We start from the raw sequence: 20,432 nt of genomic DNA, 5'->3' as shown, positions 1-20,432 counted from the left end.
AAGTCTCTTGTGGTGTCTGAGGACAAAACCTCCTCAGGATGCATGGGGGCCATCCTTAGGGCAGGTTTTCTTTGGGTGCAGACCTCTTGTTATCTTGGCCATTCCAGTCCCCCCAGCAAAGGTTCCTCTTGAGACAGACATCCTGTAGATACAGGTGGCCAATTCTTTTCATTCTTCAAACATGCTGAAATTCTCCTCTTTCTGCAAATATTCTCTGATTATTTTCCACTAGTATTTTCTTGAACCTTCATTCTCTCCAGATACACAGTGCTCCTAACTATAATACAGGCTGTCAGAAGAGCATGACTTTGGAGTCAACTATGTGGTTTAAATTCCAACTCTTAATTCCCTAGCCACGTGAGTTTTAGAGAAATTCCTTAGCCTCTCTGAGTCCTGCTCTTGGACTCCAGATAAATCGAGGCATTTATCCAAGGGATACAGGTGTGCTGTTTCAAAGAGACACATGCACCCCCATGCACTATCGACAATAGCCAAAGTATGGAAAGAGCCCAAATGTCCATCGGTGGATGAATGGATAAAGAAGAGGTGGTATAGATATACAATGGAGTATTACTTGGCAATCAAAAAGAATGAAATCTTGCCATTTGCAACTATGTGGATGGAACTGGAGGGTATTATGCTAAGTGAAATTAGCCAGTCAGAGAAAGACAAAAATCATATGACTTCACTCACATGAGGACTTTAAGACACAGAACAGATGAACATAAGGGAAGGGAAACAAATAATATAAAAACAGGGAGGGGGACAACAGAAGAGACTCATAAATATGGAGAACAAACAGGGTTACAGGAGGGGGTGTGGGAGGGGGGATGGGCTAAATGGGTAAGGGGCACTAAGGAATCGACTCCTGAAATCATTGTTGCACTATATGCTAACTAATTTGGATGTAAACTTTAAAAAATAAAAAATAAAATTAAAACTTAAATATGAAACAACAAACAAAAAGGAAATCTGTAAAATAGAGGTAATTATACCCATCACAAAGGGTTGTAAGATGAAACAAGGTCATGTATGGAAATTCCTGAGCACAGTTAGCTGGTACATAGTGTTCCTTGATTGTCAGAACCAGGTAGTGGAATCTGGAGGAAATTCCTGGAATTTCTCCAGGAAATCTGGAGCTGGATTTGCATTCATGCTTTTCTACTTCTAGCCAAGTGACCTTGGCAAATTTCCCTAAGTTCTCTGTGCCTCTGTTTCTGCATCTTTAAAATGGGAATATTGAAAGCAGCCACCTGATTAGGCCTGTCTGATGATTAAATGAGTTCATGTAGAAAGTATTTAGAACATTGACTGTCATATAATAAACTCAATGCAGGTGGCAGCTGCTATTCTCTCACTAGCCAGTACAATGCCCCTATTCTCTTGGGGCAGCATATTTGCTTTATATGGATTAAATGTGTGGGTTATAGGGATACTATCATGGTCACAATATGGGAAGAGAGGTCTGTTTGGTCTGGCTGGTGGCCCACCAGTGGGGGGTTGTGAATCCCCTGTCTCACTACAGCATGCATATCTTCCCAGTCACTCTGTGCTGATTCAGAAATGGCACTTCCCCACAGAAGAACAGAACTGTTCTTGGATCAGGAGAAGCCAGTGGTTGGACTCCTCAGAGGGAATCAGATCACTAGGTCCTCCCACAGTGGTGGACCCTCTAAGATCCCTGCATGCGGCATTGTGGGGTATGACGAGACTCCTATAAATGTATCTGTTCTGAACAGTAACTGCAAGTACCATAAAGTTGAAATATTAAGTCCTTGGTTGAGGTGGTGGTAGGAACCTATTCTTCCTTTGTCTCAAGGACCATCTCACTGGAGACTGGTTTAAGGCTTTGGAGCCCCTTAGAATACATGCAGGTTATATGGACTTGATTTGTAAGTGATTACCACTTCTGTTTTATTTTCAGCTGATTATTTACCCTGGAACCAACCAAGACGAGAGCTACTTCGTCCAGAACACCATTACCGACCAGCATCAACCAGGTTTGATAGTAGAACTACACACCAGGATGATTATTCTGTAAAGGGCCTAGTGAGCACCATGAGCTGTAAGCCTCTGGCCATGCCCAAGCTCTGTAACATCCCCCTGGAGGATCTGACTAACTACAAGATGAGCTACGTGGCCCACCCGATGGAGAAACGCTTTGCGTATGAGGCAGCGAAGTTCAGTCCCTGTGAAATCCCCTTTGAAAGCCTTACCACCCATAAAGAGTCTTTCCGGGGCCTGATGGGAGAGCCAGCCAAGAGTCTGAAACCTCCAGCCAGGTCCTGTGGTTTAGAAACGCCTTTCTCTAACACCACTGAGTTTAGAGACAAGTACCAAGCTTGGCCAACGCCCCAGATGTTCTCCAAAGCTCCTGTTGCTTATGTCCCTCCTGAAGAAAAGATGGACCTTCTGACAACAGTGCAGGCCCATTACACGTACCCTAAGGGTGCCCCAGCTCAGTCCTTCCGGCCGGTGATCTCCGTCAAGAAGGGTGGCCGCTTTGAAAGCTCCACTACCACCAAGGATGACTACAAGCAATGGCCGGGGACACGCATGGAGCCAGCCAAACCCATTCCCCAGCTGAACATTCCCACTGAGCCCTTGGACTGTCTGACTACCACGCGGGCTCACTGTGTGCCCCACCCACCCATCATTACCAAAAGCTGTAAGCCTCCTTGGGCTGGCTCCCGAGGAAATATCCCTGTGGAGGGCCAGACCACATACACCATCAGCTTTACTCCCAAGGACATGGGCAGGTGCCTGGCTTCATACCCTGAGCCTCCTGGCTACATTTTTGAGGAAACGGATGCTTTGGGGCACAAGATATACAGGCCCGTCTCCCGGACAGGCTCTCAGCAGGGCAGCCGTCTTTCTGTAGGTGATTCGGAAAACCCCAACCAGCGAGAGTTGGCAGTGTCAGCCTGATTTTTAAAAAAACTGTTACTTAGAAATTGCACAATACTTTTAAAAGCAGATGATTGAGAGTTATTTGTTGGCCAAAAAAGAATTCCCCAAAGTGGAAAAAAAAAAAAAGTCTTCAGCATCATTTCCAGGATACTTGAATAAAATGAGAATCGCTTGAGTCAAGGAAAATGCCATTTAATCACTGGCTAAATACTCCCCTTTACCCTCCGTTGGCTGCCTAGCCCCCTTGGTCCCTTACCTTGTGCTGATGGAATCAGAGCTGGTCTGAAGGGTTTTTCTCTGAACCAGAAGTATTTTATTAATTTAACCATTGCATGGATTGCTATCATAATTGACCCTTGCCAAGTATGAAGTGCTAAAAAATAAACTTGGTTTGGGGGGGAATGGGTCTGCAGGTCTGTGTGTTCACCCCACGGGCTGTCTTTGCAGAGAACAGCGTGTGTTCCTTGAGACCTTTGGGGAGACTCCAGACTCCAGCCCCCATCGCATCCCAGTACTAGTGAGAGTACCTTGTGTCCAGTCTGGAGTTTTGTGTTCTCTCTGCCCAGGGCTGCTTTACAGGACATCCCTTCTACCTTTTCACACCCTGACATACCAGCCAAGAGTAGTGCTGTCTGAATAGTGCTGTTCAGTCACAGGAAATGGAGGGGGTGGGGGAGAAAGAGAGTCTGTGGCAGTCTCAGGGGAGCATGGACGTGCCAGGTCTCTCTTACCCCCAAACCAGTGCTGGCTCTGATTCCAGAGAGTGGAGGGGGAAAAAGGGCCCCTTTTCAACCAGGTAGTTGGCAGGCGTCCCCCTGGGCTGTGAGCAGAAACTGTGGGCTCTTCTAAGTTCTTGGAGCCTGGAACAATTGCTCTGTGCTGGGCTGGTTCTTGGAAGGCTGGACCTACTTTTTTTAAAAAATGACAGCTGTGACCAGACTTGTGAAGCTTGACATAGTGATGAGTTGGACCCTGTCTTGGAGAAAAGGCTGGAGTTTTCTCTTTTGGGTGTAAGGCTTGATTCTAAGGCTAGGTAATTTTATGATGTTTTTAAAGTTTATTTTTATTTATTTACTTTGAGTGAAAGGGAGAGAGGGAGAGAGAGAGAAAGTGGGGGGAGGGGCTGAGAGAGGGGGAGAGAGAGAATCCCAAGCAGGGTCTGCACTGTCAGAGTGTAGCCTGACATGGGGCTTGAACCCACAAACTGTGAGATCATGACCTGAGCCGAAACCAAGAGTTGGACACTTAACCAACTGAGCCACACAGGTGTCCCCTTTTTTTGAATTGGAAAGAATTGAGCAAAGATTTTGTCCAAGAGGATTTATGCCAGGGTCAGATGGATTCTGGGTAAACCTCACTCAGAGGGGTGCAGGCTGACACCAGGGACACTTACCTCCCTTTTGAGCCCACAGAACCCCAAATATATTCCATAGTGTTAGAAATCTTGGGAACAGTGTGTGGAAGAGGAGACTTCAGTTCAAATCTGAACTAGAGACTTGGTTTTAGGCTCAGTGCCTGGTTCATGGGCAAGAAACCTGTATCTTTTATCTGGGGTCCAGTCTTTCTGTGCCTCTTAGTTGCCTGGCCCAGACCTCTGAGGTCCCATGCCTCGCAGCCTCACTATGAAGTTTGGTTTGTATCACTGAATTGGGATAAAAATCATTTAATCCTCTTGTTGGTTATATGGGGTCTGGATATCTACCTGCCTTTATGGGGTAGAAAGGCTCAGAGAGCTTATATACCTTGCCCAAGGCCACAGAGTTTAGAGCACCAAGATCAAGATTAGAACCCAGGCATTCTGATTCAAGATCCAGTGCTCTTCCCATGGCAACAGGTACTTCCCATCTGCCACGTCCCAGATCACGTGGTTCTACAAACACCATCAAACCACATTCTCTCTGAGCTCCTTCCTGGAGTGCATTAAGCTAAAGGAGACCACTAAGGAGGGTGAGTTCTATTTTTATTTCATCATTTTTTACAAGTCAAAAATATTGGCAGTTGACTTAGAAAGCCAAATGGTGCTAAATGCTTATAAAAATGCAACAATCTCTTATGCTCCAGCCTCTTGGCCTCCCCCATTATTGGTTCCCCAGAGAAAAATGTAACATTATTTTATGTCTCTGCTAATATTTTCCTTCATATTCTTAAATCATATACATATATTGTTGTCTGTTGACTTAACGATTTTAGACATGGTCTGTTTTGGTAGATTGGGAATTTTAGTTCTCTCATACTCCCTGCTTCTTCCTTTCCTCTTAGTTATAGGACCATGCTCTGTATATCAAGACCAATAAGCTTTTCTAATGTTTCTGATGACTACAAAGAAGCTGAAGAAGGATGGATGGACCTGGCCTGTTGAAGAGTGCTAGCCCTCTTGTGGTGAGGAATTTCCTCTGAGTCCTTCCTTTGTGACATTTAGGGGTTACCTCCAGGTGACCTCAGGCTAGATGAGCCACTTAGGGCATCTCTACCTTGCCCACTTCTACCAGAATTAAGGAATCTGCTTTCTTCTGTCTGTCCATTTTGGTCTCAAAATATCTTTATTATGAAAGTGGTTAATACAGTAAAATATTCAGAAAACACAGAAATTATGTAAGGGAGGATACAAGTGGCTGTTAGGAGACTAGTGGAACCCAGTGGCTAACAACATGTAAGGAGAGAGCCCAGCAGACCTGGGTTTGCTTCTTGGCCCTTGTCACTGCTAGCTATGAGACCTTGGTCAAATTCGTTAAAATGTGAATAATAGCATTACTGGCCCTATGGCTTCATTGTGTGTGTTGAATGATAGAATATAGGTCAATCACTTGGCCCTGGCTCATGGGTAACTCTCATTAAACATAGATGAGGATGATGGTGATGAGGATAATGAAGATGGTTGCTGAGTTGTACCTAATGGAATCTACTCGTGATTTTATCGGTCATTGTTTACATGTGCGAAGGTAAGCCTAACTGCTTGTTTTATTTTTTCACCGTATATAGTTTCCATATAATTCCATAACTGCTTTTTTCCCCCATATAGTTGAGTTAGTTTTTAGTTGTTCTGAGTTGGGGTTCCTACCTGTGCTCCCTGGAAATGTCATTTTAGGAAGTAACTGGAGTCAGGAGGAGGGAAACAAGGTGAGCTGAGCAGATGGGGACTTAGTTCCCCTCTCCTGCTCTTTTTCATCAGTTCTGTGTATCCAGCTTCCACTTAAGAGTTTGTTGGAAACACCTCTATTAAAACACCTGTCCATGTGTGTACGCACTTCTCTAACACCTGGTAGGATATTGTCCAACAAACCCTGGTAATGGAAGCTGCCAAATACTCAGAAATATGTACAAATGTATAATTTTATTGTATAATTTTCCCCCTGTGAGAATGAAGTGGGTCCTTAATCACCTACCATAGCCCAGCATCTCAAGGCTTTATGCATATTAAAAAAGAAAAATTATTAGAGACCAAAGAACAAACGCAGAGGGAAGAGTTTTATGGCCAAGCAGGGAACCTGCTCCAGCGCAGGATCCAGTACGCTTGGGGGTGAGGTTCTGGGGAAGAAAACAGGGATAGGGCTTTTGAAGCCCAAAGATGGCAAATTCCATCTTATCCGAGTAAGCAGAGTCTCCGAGTGTGGCTGATGGGCTGCAGCTAGTGAGATTTGCTGGTGTGGAATCCCTGGGCTGGTTGGGCATGGTCTTCTGGTTTGGGATATGGTGCATCCCAGCAGATGAGGCCCCACTCTCCACAACGGTGTCTCCCTGCCTGTGTCATGCATGGGGTGGTGCCTTTGTCAGCGGGGCAGGTAATTCCCCTGGTCCCCTGGACAGTGGGCCACATACAGGAATGATGACCCCAGCACACCACTCTCATTTTTTTGGTGATCAGGAACCTGCTCTCTACTTTGCCCCCCCAGTTAAGGTAGAAACAGAGCACTAAGTACAGGTTAAAGGACCTGCATTCAAATGTTGCATTTTCTCAAGGGTCACTGTCTGTGAGGATGAGCCCTCCCTTTTTGGCTTGACTCTAAGATTGTAGGCCAGGTAGGTAAGGTAAGTAAGGTAAGGTAAGATTGTAGGCCAGGTCTGGAGGGTGGAGATGGTGGGGCCATCGTAAGTGGTTCTTACAGCCATCCCCATCCTTAGCACAATTTGTCCCCTGCTTTTTGTGTAGCTTGTGTTTTAAGCCTCAAACCCCTGCCTGTTTCTGCCTCGCAGACCTGCTCCCTGTCAGCTCTGACTCTCTTGTGACTGTTTTGCTCTCTGCTTTGGCAGAGTAAGCTTCCCCTTCTGCACTCGTCAGTCTTCCTTCTCCCATCTGCCTCTTGTCGACTTCACATTTCTTGAAATCCCTTGTCCACTGACGGTCCTCCTCCCATCTTGCTCACTATGGTGTTGGCAGTTTCATTATTGATTTTTTGTAGCTTAATATGGTGTATGTGAGTGGGGCAGGAAGGAGAGTGGCACAGGCAGGCAGCCTGCCCCTTGGCCTTGCATGGATGGAGCCACGTGGAGGTGATAAGGCACGAATGGGATTTTGTTGGGGGTTTTCTCAACTGGAAAGCATACCTGGAGGGTGAGTTTCACCCCTGACTCAGCAGAAGGGCAGAGGTGGGCAGTGTAGAATAAGTACCAGGCCAACTGGTAGGTACAGGTGAAGGGAGCCCTGGCTTGGGCTTCTGAACCCCTGGCTGTTTCCCAAGGCTGTGCAGACAGCATCAGACGGCACTCCCCTCCCTGCATCCTTGGCCTCACCTATCCTCCCTCTCACCCTTCTCACACATCACCAGCAACTTCACAGAGGGAAGGTCTGAGGGGCTCAGAGACAGCTCTCAACTGAGCAGAGACCACAGCCCAGATGCGACACGAGCAGGCACTGTCCTGGCCAGGGCCGGGGCTCCATTTTGGAGTGGCTGGGGGAGCAAGTACTCTGTCTCGTGGTTTTGCTTTCCCTTTGTGTCCGCCAGGTACCTTCCATTGTAGTCTCATTGCCGTGAGCATGTTCGAAATAACATACATAGAATAACTGGCTGCCCCACCCCAAGCTTCTGCATCTAAAGCAGGAGTGAAGCGAACTGCTCCAAGGCAGGGGCATTGTCACAACCACACCTTTCCACAGTGATGCACCCTTTTGGGATCTGGTCACCTCGGGCATAAAGATGAATTGAGGGATCTATTTCCTTTAAAAGTGCTTTTCAGCTGTGTAGTTGCCAAGAGGAAGCTAGTGGGCCGGGTGGGGGTGTGCACGAGTTCTAACTGCAGATTAAATGATCCCTTGGCTCTTCAGGCCTGCCCTGCCATCACCCAGGCCCACATCTGGTCAGCATCCTGGAAGCAGGAAGACAGAGGCCCTTCTGAGCGTAAATACTGGGGGTGGGGGCCAGGAGGAGGTGTTTGCTTTGGCAGAGTAGGCTCAGAATTTCCACAAGGCTGGCTGAGCAGGTGCTTGGCTCCTCCCCACTTTGGGGGTGCAACACGAGCCCTGGAGCCTTCCAGAACATGTGCTCTGGATTCTGGAAAAGGCATCAGGGTAATGCTAGGCTGGGCTGTGCTTTAAGTCATACTTCTGTACCACAGGTGCTCCTGGTCCCTGTCTCTGGATCCTTGGATGCTGACATGAGAAGTCCTGATGGCTTTTTCTTGTCAACCCTCTTGGTGCAGCAGCAAACCCAGGTTGATGTTAACCAAAAGGATTCAGGAAGTTTTCACTCCTGTGACTGAATCTAACACTGATTTGTCTTGGGCTTTTACTACCCAGACCAACCTGCCTGCCACCTGCACCCTGTCAATCTACCCAGGGCCAAGGCTATTCTTTCATTGCCAAGGAGGCAGCATGGTTACTCCCTCATGTCCTAGATTCCCATCCATTTCATGTGATAGGATCATAAAACAGGGGAGTCCACGAATACCCTTTAAATAGGCAAATAGCTACTTGAGAAACATAGGCAGACAGAATGCATGAAAAATGATGAAAATTTGGCATCTATGCCAGTGAATGACTTATAAACTAAGAAATGGAATTTTTGGCACAATAGGATCTCCCAGTCTTAAAAAAACAACCCACTTTTCATTTTAAAGTTTCTAAGCAGAGTTCAGTGCTTGCTATCAACATGGAGAGTCTCTCTGCTTGGCTCAGTGTTAGAACACCTCCCATATTTGAAGGCCAGTTATTTGGAACCTTCCATGTCCAAAACTGTGGCTAGAACCTGGACACACGCTGGCTTTAAGTTGCTAAAATTACTGACAAATTTCATGTATGGAAACTCAGGTACTTTATGCACCCCTGATCCTGGCCCTCACTCTGCTCATATTGGCTCCTTTCCCTCATTTTTTCTCTTTTCCCTTCTCTTTCCTTTCCTTTTTCCTTCCTTCTTTCCTTCCTTCCCTCCTTCTTTCTTTCTTTCTTTCTTTCTTTCTTTCTTTCTTTCTTTCTTTCTTTCTCTCTCTCTCTCTCTCTCTCTCTCTCTCTTTCTTTCCTTTCCTTTCCGTTTTTCTTCCTCTTCTTTCTTTCTTTCTTTCTTTCTTTCTTTCTTTCTTTCTTTCTTTCTTTCTTTCTTTCTTTCTTTCTTTCTTTCTTTCTTTCTTTCTTTCTTTCTTTCTCACAGTTCCAATGAGTTTCTCTTATCTGGGTTACTAGCCCTCAGAAGGGTGGGACGGGGGCAGGGCTCTTCTGCTAGAGGCCAACATCTAAATGGAAAGGGGTGACAGCCTGGCAGTGGGGCTAGAGACCAAAAAATGGTTTAAAATGCAGAACTCAAAAGTGTAGCATCTCAGGAATTATGACCTCAATGTAATAATTTAAAATAATGTACGTGTATGTGTGTGTATACACACACATTTGCACATGTACATACACACGTATTTTATTAAGTCTGGAAAAATACATCATAGTTTATGCTTATGACCCCCATTTAATAAAAATTATAAAAAATTATACACATACACTTATCAAGTCTGGCCAAATGCATCAACAGAGTTGGGTAAATGAATTCCCATTTGTCTCATTTGTCCAGAATTATAAGGGATTGGAGCTTTGGAGTATTTTAATATGAAGTTAACCTACAAGTAATATCTATTAGCCTTTATGAAGGTGTTTTCTATGGAATAAAAGTCCTGTGATATGGTCTTCAAAAAAGTTCATTGGACATAGAAGTTTGGGAGTTTGAGATTCATATTGCATAATGATATTTTGAAGGCTCTCTGAAGCCCTATATTAAAGGAACCTTGCTTAACTTTGTATAACCCAGTTCATGGATCAGTATTATTGCAATTACAAGTGCAGAAGTGAAAAGGGAATTTTTTGGTTCAGGCAATTGAACAGTCTAGGGCTTTATCTGTGGGCTTCAGGCACAGCTGAATCCAGCGGCTTGAAGGATGCAATGGGTGCTTGGTCTTCATCTTTTGCCTTTATTTTCTTCTGCATTGCCTTCTTAGGCAGGCCCTTTCCACGTGATGGTTTCCAGCAATTTTAAGCTCACAACATCTCTTTAGCTAAAGGGCTTCTCCTTCCCAGGGGTTCCAGAAAAAATCCCTGAAATGAGTTTCTTGCCTGGCTTGAGACTCGTGGTCCTTTCTGAACTGATTGCCATGGCCAGGGAGAATGAAAATCCTCCCTGTGCAGGACTGAATCAGGGTCCACCCCTGGACTGAGTAGTGTTTATGGCTAGGGTCAACCCCATGCAAGCTATGTGAACATGGGAGGGCTTGGGATGGGGTGGGTCCCCAAAGGAAGCCGTAGAGTTTCCAGGCAAGGGGAGGGATGAACTCTGAGCAGGCAGAGACAACAGTTTCCAACTCTGACAATAGAGCCCTTTTATTGTGTAAAACCTGTTGGAACACACATGGAGAAACAGTGCCAAGTGCTCATCATACATTTTTTTTTCAAATAAGTTTAGAATATAGTAAAATCTGCATGCATGCAAGCATGTAGTTGAACCTTTCTTTGATGATTTAAAAACCTCAGCGAATCCTGCTGTGCCTCAGGGTCAACTCTGAGTGTTGAAACATCCTAGTCCTTGACCGTTGAAATTGTTTGGCTTCTTGATAAATGGGAGGTTCTGGCCCAGCCAGAGGGCAGGTACAGGGAGCCTGGGAAAGTTCAGTTACCGGAGAGTGGACACAAGTCTGTTATCTCCTGTGTAGAGCTCTCTTAAGTTCTGACAGCAACAGCACCTGCCATCTCACTGCATCCATATGTGCTTCCTGCTCCTGTTGTTATCTCCCTGTTCAGGCAGGGAACTGAGGGGAATTGAGGCTCAGATGGGTTAAGTAACTTGGGGGAATGATGTTTGACTCCCAGTGGAGGAAATGATGTTTGTAGAACCAGCTGGGTGAACAGTGAAGTGACACCATGGGTTTGAAAGAAGGGGAAGGCTGGAGAGATGTAGGAGGCTGTTGATCTTGAGGATAAAGAATGAATTTTTGAATGCCTTTCCAGGGCCATGCGGTGTATAGGTGTATGAGCTCTGGGAATGGTAGCTGTTTGTGCGTGTGATTGATTCTCCACTGTTCCTTGTACTCAGCACTCAGACTTACTCACTAATTGCTTCTGGAAACACACAGATATTTACAAAGATGTTGATTGGGTTGCAACAGAGCTTCTTTACACAATGCTTGCTTACTTATAAGGTTAATGCATAGGAAGGAATGATTACATCCAGGAGCTGAAGGTTATATGAAGAGATCTTTAAATTTTTAAGCTCTTTGTTGGAAATAGTTACATTAAGACTAGATTCTCTTCATTGTAGAAAAAGATCCCTTGGGCCTTTTGGAGGAAAAAGGTATTTTCATCTTGTGATTTGGTAACATGTAGTCACATCTGTTGTTTGTTTTACTATGATCTTCGAATAGTGCTATTTAGGGAGGTTTTGCCTCTTGATTACCAAGCTCTTTAGGATTCCGTAGCTCCAAAAATGCTGTGTTTCCTACCTTTGCCATCCACTCTGGGAGCTATCATGGGGCCCTTTTCCAGACTCTTGGGTCTGCTGCACATCTCACTATGGTCTTGCCCCGGGGATATCTCCTGGGGACCCGCCTGATGGCCCTCAGTTGCTTTCCAGCATCTCCCTGTTTTTCATTTTTCTCTACGCCATCCAGGGAGTCCCCCTCCACCCCCAGGGTAGTGACTTCAAAACCATGCTCTTTCCTTTCACACATCTCATCTTCTATGTCTCCTCCTCCTCCTCCTCTTCTTCCTCCTCTACCCCATAACCCCTGTCTTAGCTCTGGTCCTCAGGATAGGTGGACTCACTGACCACACTTCTTCCTTCCTCTTCTCCCATCCATCTGTATGTGTACACAAACATACATTAGTTCATGCCTTCAGAAAATATCTTTTGGGTGTCAGGCACTCTTCCGGGTGCTTTGGACAACATCAGTAAGTAGAACATATACAGGTCCTGCCCTTGTGGGTCTTATAGTCTAGTGGGGTAGACAGACACTCATTAATAATAAACAATGCGTAATTATATATAATAAGGTATGTATAATATAAATAACCAACACATAATATATGAAAAGCATAATAAGTAAATTGTTTGGTAAGTTACAAGGTGATAGGCACCATGAAAAAGGAGAACATAATTGGAATGGAGAAGCCCAGGAGTTCTGGGAGGCCCAGGTGGTATTTAATGGGATGGTCAAGGTGGGCCTCATTGAGAAGATGATGTTTGAGAGGCTCAAAGGGGGAGATGACCCCAGGGAACATGTAGAGCAAAAGGGCCTGAGGTGGGCACATTTTTGTGAGGGCTGTATAGACCATGGCCAGGAATTTGGAATTGGGGGGCAATGTCAAGGGTCCAACTGAGAAGTGCTCAGATCTGGTATATGTTACAACCATCCCTGTAGTCACCCAGGCTCTGTGAGGGGGCTGCAGGGGGCCAGCGTAGAAGCAGGGCCTGGCAGGATGCAGGCCCATGCCAGGCTGTAGAAGTGGGGCTGATGAGAAAAGGGTCACATCCCGGGCATATTTTGAAGGCAGGCCATATGGAATTGGTGATTGGAGGTGGGGTGAAAACAACTGGGAATTAAGCATGTCTCTAGAACCTTAGGTCGCAGAGACTAGGAGGACAGGGTCTCTCCACTGAGTTTGGGGAGGGCTGGGTAGACATGTGAATGCTGGATGGCCAGCAGGCTGCTTCTGAGAAGCAAGGTACAGCAGGGTTTTTTGAGGAGGCTCTGTAGTCAAACTAGCCTGGCGCTTGTACTCACTGCTGTGGTCCCCATGTGGTCTGTGTGAGGGGGTGAACAGAGCATTCTGTGAATTCTAGGAACTTTTCCTCTTTCTATTTCCCCTTTCTGCACTATGACTCGTAGGGAAAAGGGAGTCTTCTCTGAAGTACATAAGGAAAGATTTCCCAAAGTTAGAGTTATTAGGCACCAGGTACCTTGAGGGAGAAGGAGGGCAGTTGTCTGCTTGGAGGGTGGGCATGGCTTCCTTTAGATTGTGACCATCAACTGAGACATGACCTGCCTCCCCTTCCCTCCCCCTCCCTCCCCCATCTCTCCAGCCACAGTCATCCAGGTCTTGTCCCTCAGGATCTTTATGTCCTTTTATCATGTAGTATAGTTTAGTCTTGGTCTCATTCTTTTGCATCCTTTTGCATTCTTCTGCACCCACCACCATCTTTTCAGTAAAACAAAAGATCATTTTTGGGGGGATCTAGTTAGAAGAGTGGATATTGTGTATATCTTTTCAAATTAGTGGTTTTTTTTTTTTTGGGCGGGTAAATACTCAAGCAGTGGAATTACTGAATTATATGGTAGCTCTATCTTTAATATTTTGAGGAACATCCGTGTTCTTTCTACAGTGGTTGCACTAATTTGCATTCCCACCAGCAGTACAAGAGGGTTCTCTTGACATCCTCGCCAACACTTGTTGTTTTTTGTCTTTTTTCATACTAGCCATTCTGACAGGTGTGAGGTGATATCTTACTGTGGTTTTGAGTTTGCATTTCCCTGGTGATGAGTGATGTTGAGCATCATTTCATGTGTCTGTTGGCCATCTGTATGTCTTTCAAGTCTTCTGCCCATTTTTTTTAAATTTTATTTTTTATTTTTTAAAATTTATATCCAAATTAGTTAGCATATAGTGCAACAATGATTTCAGGAGTAGATTCCTTAGTGCCCCCTACCCATTTAGCCCATCCCCCTAGTTAGTAACCTCCTGTAACCCTCAGTTTGTTCTCCATATTTATGAGTCTCTTCTGTTTTGTCCCCCTCCCTGTTTTTATATTATTTTTGTTTCCCTTCCCTTATGTTCATCTGTTCTGTGTCTTAAAGTCCTCATATGAGTGAAGTCATATGATTTTTGTCTTTCTCTGACTGGCTAATTTCACTTAGCATAATACCCTCCAGTTCCATCCAGTTGCCATCTTGCAAATGGCAAGATTTCATTCTTTTTGATTGCTTAGTAATACTCCATTGTATATCTATACCACCTCTTCTTTATCCATTCTTCCATAGATGGACATTTGAGCTCTTTCCATACTTTATTGTTCATAGTGCTGCTATAAACGTGGGGGTGCATGTGTCCCTTTGAAACAGCACACCTGTATCCCTTGGATAAATGCCTGGTGGTGCAATTGCTGGGTCATAGGGTAGTTCTATTTTTAGTTTTTTGAGGAACCTCCATACTGTTTTCCAGAGTGGCTGCACCAGCTTGCATTCCCACCAACAATGCAAAAGAGATCCTCTTTTTCTGCATCCTTGCCAACATCTGTTGTTGCCCGAGTTGTTAATGTTAGCCATTCTGACAGGTGCAAGGTGGTATCTCATTGTGGTTTTGATTTGTATTTCCCTGATGATGAGTGATGTTGAACATTTTTTCATGTGTTGGTTGGCCATCTGGATGTCTTCTTTGGAGAAGTGTCTATTCATGTCTTTTGCCCATTTCTTCACTGGATTATTTGTTTTTTGGGTGTTGAGTTTGATAAGTTCTTTATAGAATTTGGATACTAACCCTTTATCTGATATGTCATTTGCAAATATCTTCTCCCATTCTGTCGGTTGCCTTTTAGTTTTGCTGATTGTTTCCTTCGCTGTGCAGAAGCTTTTTATTTTGATGAGGTCCCAGTAGTTCATTTTTGCTTTTGTTTACCTTGCCTCTGGAGACGTGTTCAGTAAGAAATTGCTGCAGTCAAGATCAAAGAGGTTTTTGCCTGCTTTCTCCTCGAGGATTCTGATGGCTTCCTGTCTTACGTTTAGGTCTTTCATCCATTTTGAGTTTATTTTTGTGTATGGTGTAAGAAAGTGGTCCAGGTTCATTCTTCTGCATGTCGCTGTCCAGTTTTCCCAGCAACACTTGCTGAAGAGACTGTCTTTATGCCACTGGATATTCTTTCCTGCTTTGTCAAAGATTAGTTGGCCATACGTTTGTGGGTCTATTTCTGGTTTCTCTATTCTGTTCCATTGATCTGAGTGTCTGTTCTTGTGCCAGTACCATACTGTCTTGATGGTTACAGCTTTGTAGTATAGCTTGATGTCTGGGATTGTGATGCCTCCTGCTTTGGTTTTCTTTTTCAAGATTGCCTTGGCTATTCAGGGTCTTTTCTGGTTCCATACAAATTTTAGGATTATTTGTTCTAGCTCTGTGAAGAATGTTGGTGTTATTTTGATAGGGATGCATTGAATATGTAGATTGCTTTGGGTAGTATCGACATTTGAACAATATTTGTTCTTCCTATCCAGGAGCATGGAATCTTTTTCCATTTTTTTGTGTTTTCTTCAATTTCTTTCATAAGCTTTCTATAGTTTTCAGCATATAGATTTTTCACCTCTTTGGTTAGATTTATTCCTAGGTATTTTATGGTTTTTGGTGCAACTGTAAATGGGATCGATTCCTTGATTTCTCTTTCTGTCGCTTCATTGTTGGTGTATAGGAATGCAAACAATTTTTGTGTGTTGATTTTATATCCTGCAACTTTGCTGAATTCATGATTCAATTCTAGCAGTTTTTGGTGGAATCTTTTGGGTTTTCCATATAGAGTATCATGTCATCTGCGAAGAGTGAAAGTTTGACCTCCTGGCCAATTTGGATGCCTTTTATTTCTTTGTGTTGTCTGATTGCACAGGCTAAGACTTCCAATACTATGTTGAATAACAGTCCTCTGCCCATTTTTTAATCACATTTTTTGGGTGTATACATTTTTTTAATGTATTTTGGATATTAGCCTTTTATTGGATGCATCATTTGCAAATATTTTCTCCTATTCACTACACTGCCTTTTTGTTTTGTTGATGATTTCCTCTGCTATGCAAAAGCTTTTTATTTTGGTGTAGTCCCAATAGTTTATTTTGCTTTTTTTCCATTGCCTGAGGAGACCTATCCATAAATATGTTGTTAAGGCCAAGAAATTACTGCCTATGTTTTCTTTTGGGACTTTTATGGTTTCAGGTCTCAAATTTGGGTCTTTAATCCACTTTGATTTATTTTTGTGTATGGTATAAGGAAGTGGTTCAGTTTCATTCTTTTGTATGTAGCTGTCTAGTTGTTCCAGCACCATTTATTTAAAAGACTGTCTTTTCTGCATTATATATTCTTTCATCCTTTGTCATAGATTAATTGACCATATATGCACCCCTGTTTATCACAGCATTATTTATAATAGCCAAGATATGGAAGCAGTTCAAGTGTCCATTGATGAATGAACAAAGATATGGTGTATATACATGTATGGTTTACACACACACACACACACACACACACACACACACACGTACACATACAGACACAAAATGGCTGAATGTTACTCAGCCATAAAAAAAGAATGAGATCTTGTCATTTGAGACGACATGGGTGGACCCAGAAGGTATTATGCTTTTAAGTGAAATAAGTCAGGCAGAGAAAGACAAATCCCATAGGATTTCATTTATATGTGGAATCTGAAAAACAAAACGAATGAATAAACAGACTCTTAAATACAGAGAACAAACTGGTGGTTGCCAGAGGGGGGTGGGTGGGGGAATGGGCAAAATAAAGTAGACTAAGAGGTACCAACTTCCAATTATAAAATTAATAGGTCACAGAGATGAGAAGTACAGCATCGGGCATATAGTCAATAACTTAATAACACTGCATGGTGACTGCATATATTGTGAGCATTGAGTAATACACAGAATTGTTAAATCAGTATGTTGTACCCTTGAAAGTAATAAAACATTGTGTGTCAATTATACTTCAGTCATGAAAAAGAAAGAAGAGGGGATATTGTAAATACTTACACTGAGTTTTCAGCCATAAATCCAAACCTGGCCCTGAAAAGTGGATGTGTGCAGTGTGGAAAGAAAGGAGGAATGGAGGGGGAGAATAGCTTACGAGTACAGGATTCCCTGCCTTTGACTACTGACTTTGAGTCTCAGGCTGCATCCACCTCTGTGGGCTGTCAAAGTTCTGAGAGGCCCAGCTTTCCAGCTTTGCCACAGGGCAGTAGGAAAAAAGTTATAAAACGGTGCAATCTTGAGGGAAGTGGTGAGTAACAAACATTTATAGCCTCCATATTTGCCTGCCCTGGGTTCCAAGTAAGAAATCACAAAGGAAGAGCAGGTGGGGAGGGGTGTGGTGGTTGGTATTCCATTGGTTTATGGGAAGGTAAGAAGGGAAAGGAGATTGGGACATGGAGCTTTCAAAGAACTGAGGCCTGTCACCCAGGGAAAGTGGCCAGAGATGAGTTTGCAGGGTGCCTCAGGACATTTAAAGGAGTCTGTTCCTTGTCCTGACAACAGTGGGAAAGTGTGGAAGGTTTTGAAACAGTGGACTGGTATAGTGCAAGCCATCTTTTGCGAAGATCACTTTGTGAATGGATTTAAGCCATTTTGGCTAGTCACCAGTTTCTGAGTTACCTTGGTAAAATGGGTAGCTCCATCAAGAGAGGCTGGAGCTCTCTGTCTCCACCTATGCAGCCTTACTCCTAAGATGGTGTGTTTCACTGAAAACAATCCCGGCTCAAATTGTGGCATGGGCGTAAATGCCAGCAAAGTGGCCCAACACAGTCCTGTAACCTGCTCTTTGAACTCAAATAAGTCGTATTGTCCAAATCCAGGCATTCTGATAGTTACTCCAAGGTGAATGTTCCTACCATAAGATCAGCCAAAAACTTCTCTAGTCAAATCAAACAAACTGAGCAGGGTGGCTTGGGGTGGGGGGATGGTGGTGTACAGAACCAAGGACAACTCTAGACCTGGGGCTCCCGGCTGTTGGATTTGCTGGATTCTCAGACTGTTAATACAGGGGCAGTGGTGCCATGTATCCTTTCCAGACCTCTAGGACTGCTCATATCACTGGTGTGTAATTAATGAACTTTGCATTAATTAAGAAACCCTCTGGTGCAGATTTAGATAACAGTATTTGAAATCCTTGCACTGGTCACTTTTGGAGGGTGGGTTTATGATTGGGTAATTAAATGTTAGCTAACTGCCTTTAGGGTGTAGATTTAAGTTAGTTTCACACATATGCATTTGGTTACACTGATGTGTTTGCAGGCAATAGAATAGTTCTAGCTGCTATATGGGGAGTAGATTGGAAGAGAAAGTGGGAGGGAGTAGATTTATTCAGTCAGGATACCTTTGTAAAGTCCCAATGAGAAAAGATCAGGAATAAAAGGAGAAATCCCTGGGTGCTGACTGTGAAGGAACCAAACGAAGAAGAAAACTGAGCTGGAAACTCCCCCAAACCTGGGACTTCACGTTGGCATTTGTGGTGAGATATGTCTGCTTTCCTGATTGGACTCTGAGTTCCCTGAAAGCCATGTCCCCAGGGCCCAGCCTGGACCTGGCACAGAGTTGGCACTTGGCAAGAGTTTCTCAGACTCTGAGGGAAGGGGAAGATAAGTGATGGGAAAAGAAATCAGGGAGGAGAGGAGATGAGAAGGGATAAAGGCTTATCTGGCAGGGGAAGGTAGAGTGAAGTCCACCAGACCAGATGAGAACTTTGGTTGTTTTCCATCCCAGCTGGACCGTAGTGCACAGGCTAGACCTTCACACTGCAAAGGGAGTGGAAGATCCAAATCATGGGGGCTTGCTCCCAGGTGGTTGCCTTGAGTGTCTCCATTCCAATAGGAAGGCCCTGTGCAGGTAAAGAAATTCAGCTCAGGAGTGACTGGCCTATCGATCTGGCCCTGCTCTGCACCCTGGCACTGACACACTGATCTTCAGCTATAGGACAGAACTACCTGGATGACTGTCTGGACAACTTTGTCATCCTTCAGCTGGCCTCAGCTCAGTCATTTCCTGGCCCCTTCATTGTTATTTAAACAAAAGATGGTGAGGATTAGGAGGAGAAAATCAAGCCCATGATGCACTTCATCACCATACTCCCTGCCTTGGCCATTAAACATTTCCCTGAGTTGCTTACCTGGTAACTAAGCTGTTCACAGCTTGTCTTCTGTCCTTTTTGGGAGTTGTAACAAGGTCAACCCTGGCTATCACAAAGACCCAGAGGAGGGCTGTTTATGTCATCTTGGAAAAGGAAGCAGGTTTCCCAGGCATGCTTTCTGGTCTGGATGCTGACTGTGCAATCTCTCAGGCCCTCCTAAGCATTCTGCTTAAACAAACATTATTTATGTTCAGCAGGAGAACCATTCCCTACTGTCTGCTTTCTCTTCACTCACGTAAAACTGCACGTTTAATTTCTGTTTACACACATATAAACCATATCTTTAGGAGCAGCTTGGGAAATCCTTGGTTGAAGATGGATTTTGCCTTTGGAAAACACAGAGGTGAGTGACATCTGTATATTGTGTGATCAGAAGCATGACACATGGTTGATTGGGACCAGGTGCTTCACAGAATCCATCTGAGTGAAGTTGTAAACCTCTGGTTGACAGGCAAGGTGACAGCTCAGTTCTTGCCAGCAAAACCTTGATTACCATATCTGCCTTCCAGTTTAGAGGTAGCAACATACATTTGAAAACCTTCGGGTGCTATGAACAAGAAACTGCGGTTCAGCCAAAGATCACAGTCTCTGATTGGCTCATACGCATTTAACCTGTAAAAGCATCTCCAAGTGGACTGCATGGCTATGTGGGGACACATGATAATTTTAGGTTAATTTTAATCTTACAGGGTTGGTAGAATTCATTGAGTATTCAATTCTTTACTGACTGAGGCTTGTATCCACATCAGTATTTTCCTGCTTGGTTGTATGTGACATGCGTAGATCACCTTCCCTGATGTAACTCACATTCAGTGTATTCTGAGTCTGAATCCTGAAGTCTTTAAATCATGGCTGGTTCATTGAACAAAATGAGGGACTGAGAGACAAAACCAAGGGGGTGTCACTTTATTTTGTTTACTAATTTATCCTTCCTTGGATAATTCACCCAGTAGGTCAGTTTTCATTGGGCTGTTTCCAAGAGCTTCATCCTTCTGTTCACCCGATAAGTCCCTTATCCTTTGTGGATGAATTTGCCTATTTTGGGGAGGCCCACAGATGGATTATTGAGCTCTAAGTTGTCTCATTTTAGCTGAAAGTCATTAATAAAATTGGATTTTTTTGGATTTATTTGCAGGATTGATTATCATAGCATGCTGTTTATGAGAAAATCTACCACTTG

At 44.0% G+C, this 20,432-nt stretch overlaps 1 protein-coding gene and 1 long non-coding RNA gene across 2 annotated transcripts in view; both read left to right on the top strand.

Annotated features, from left to right (window-relative positions):
* SAXO1 (stabilizer of axonemal microtubules 1) overlaps positions 1-3,085 on the top strand; it is a 95,093-nt gene extending 92,008 nt beyond the window's left edge. The window contains exon 4 of the mRNA XM_042913924.1: positions 1,925-3,085. Within this exon, the coding sequence (XP_042769858.1) occupies positions 1,925-2,928 (1,004 nt within the window). The 3' untranslated portion in view covers positions 2,929-3,085. The remainder of the gene's footprint in view (positions 1-1,924) is intronic.
* A 2,692-nt stretch (positions 3,086-5,777) lies between these two features.
* LOC122205314 lies at positions 5,778-20,432 on the top strand. The gene is made up of 3 exons (XR_006195996.1): positions 5,778-5,849; positions 19,540-19,595; positions 20,388-20,432. It is a non-coding gene; the product is annotated as an uncharacterized LOC122205314 (long non-coding RNA).

This window comes from Panthera leo, chromosome D4, assembly GCF_018350215.1.
Source record: "Panthera leo isolate Ple1 chromosome D4, P.leo_Ple1_pat1.1, whole genome shotgun sequence".
Taxonomy (NCBI): Eukaryota; Metazoa; Chordata; class Mammalia; order Carnivora; family Felidae; genus Panthera; species Panthera leo.
Note: the sequence above shows the minus strand (reverse complement) of the source record. Positions and strands in the feature narration are given on the sequence as shown.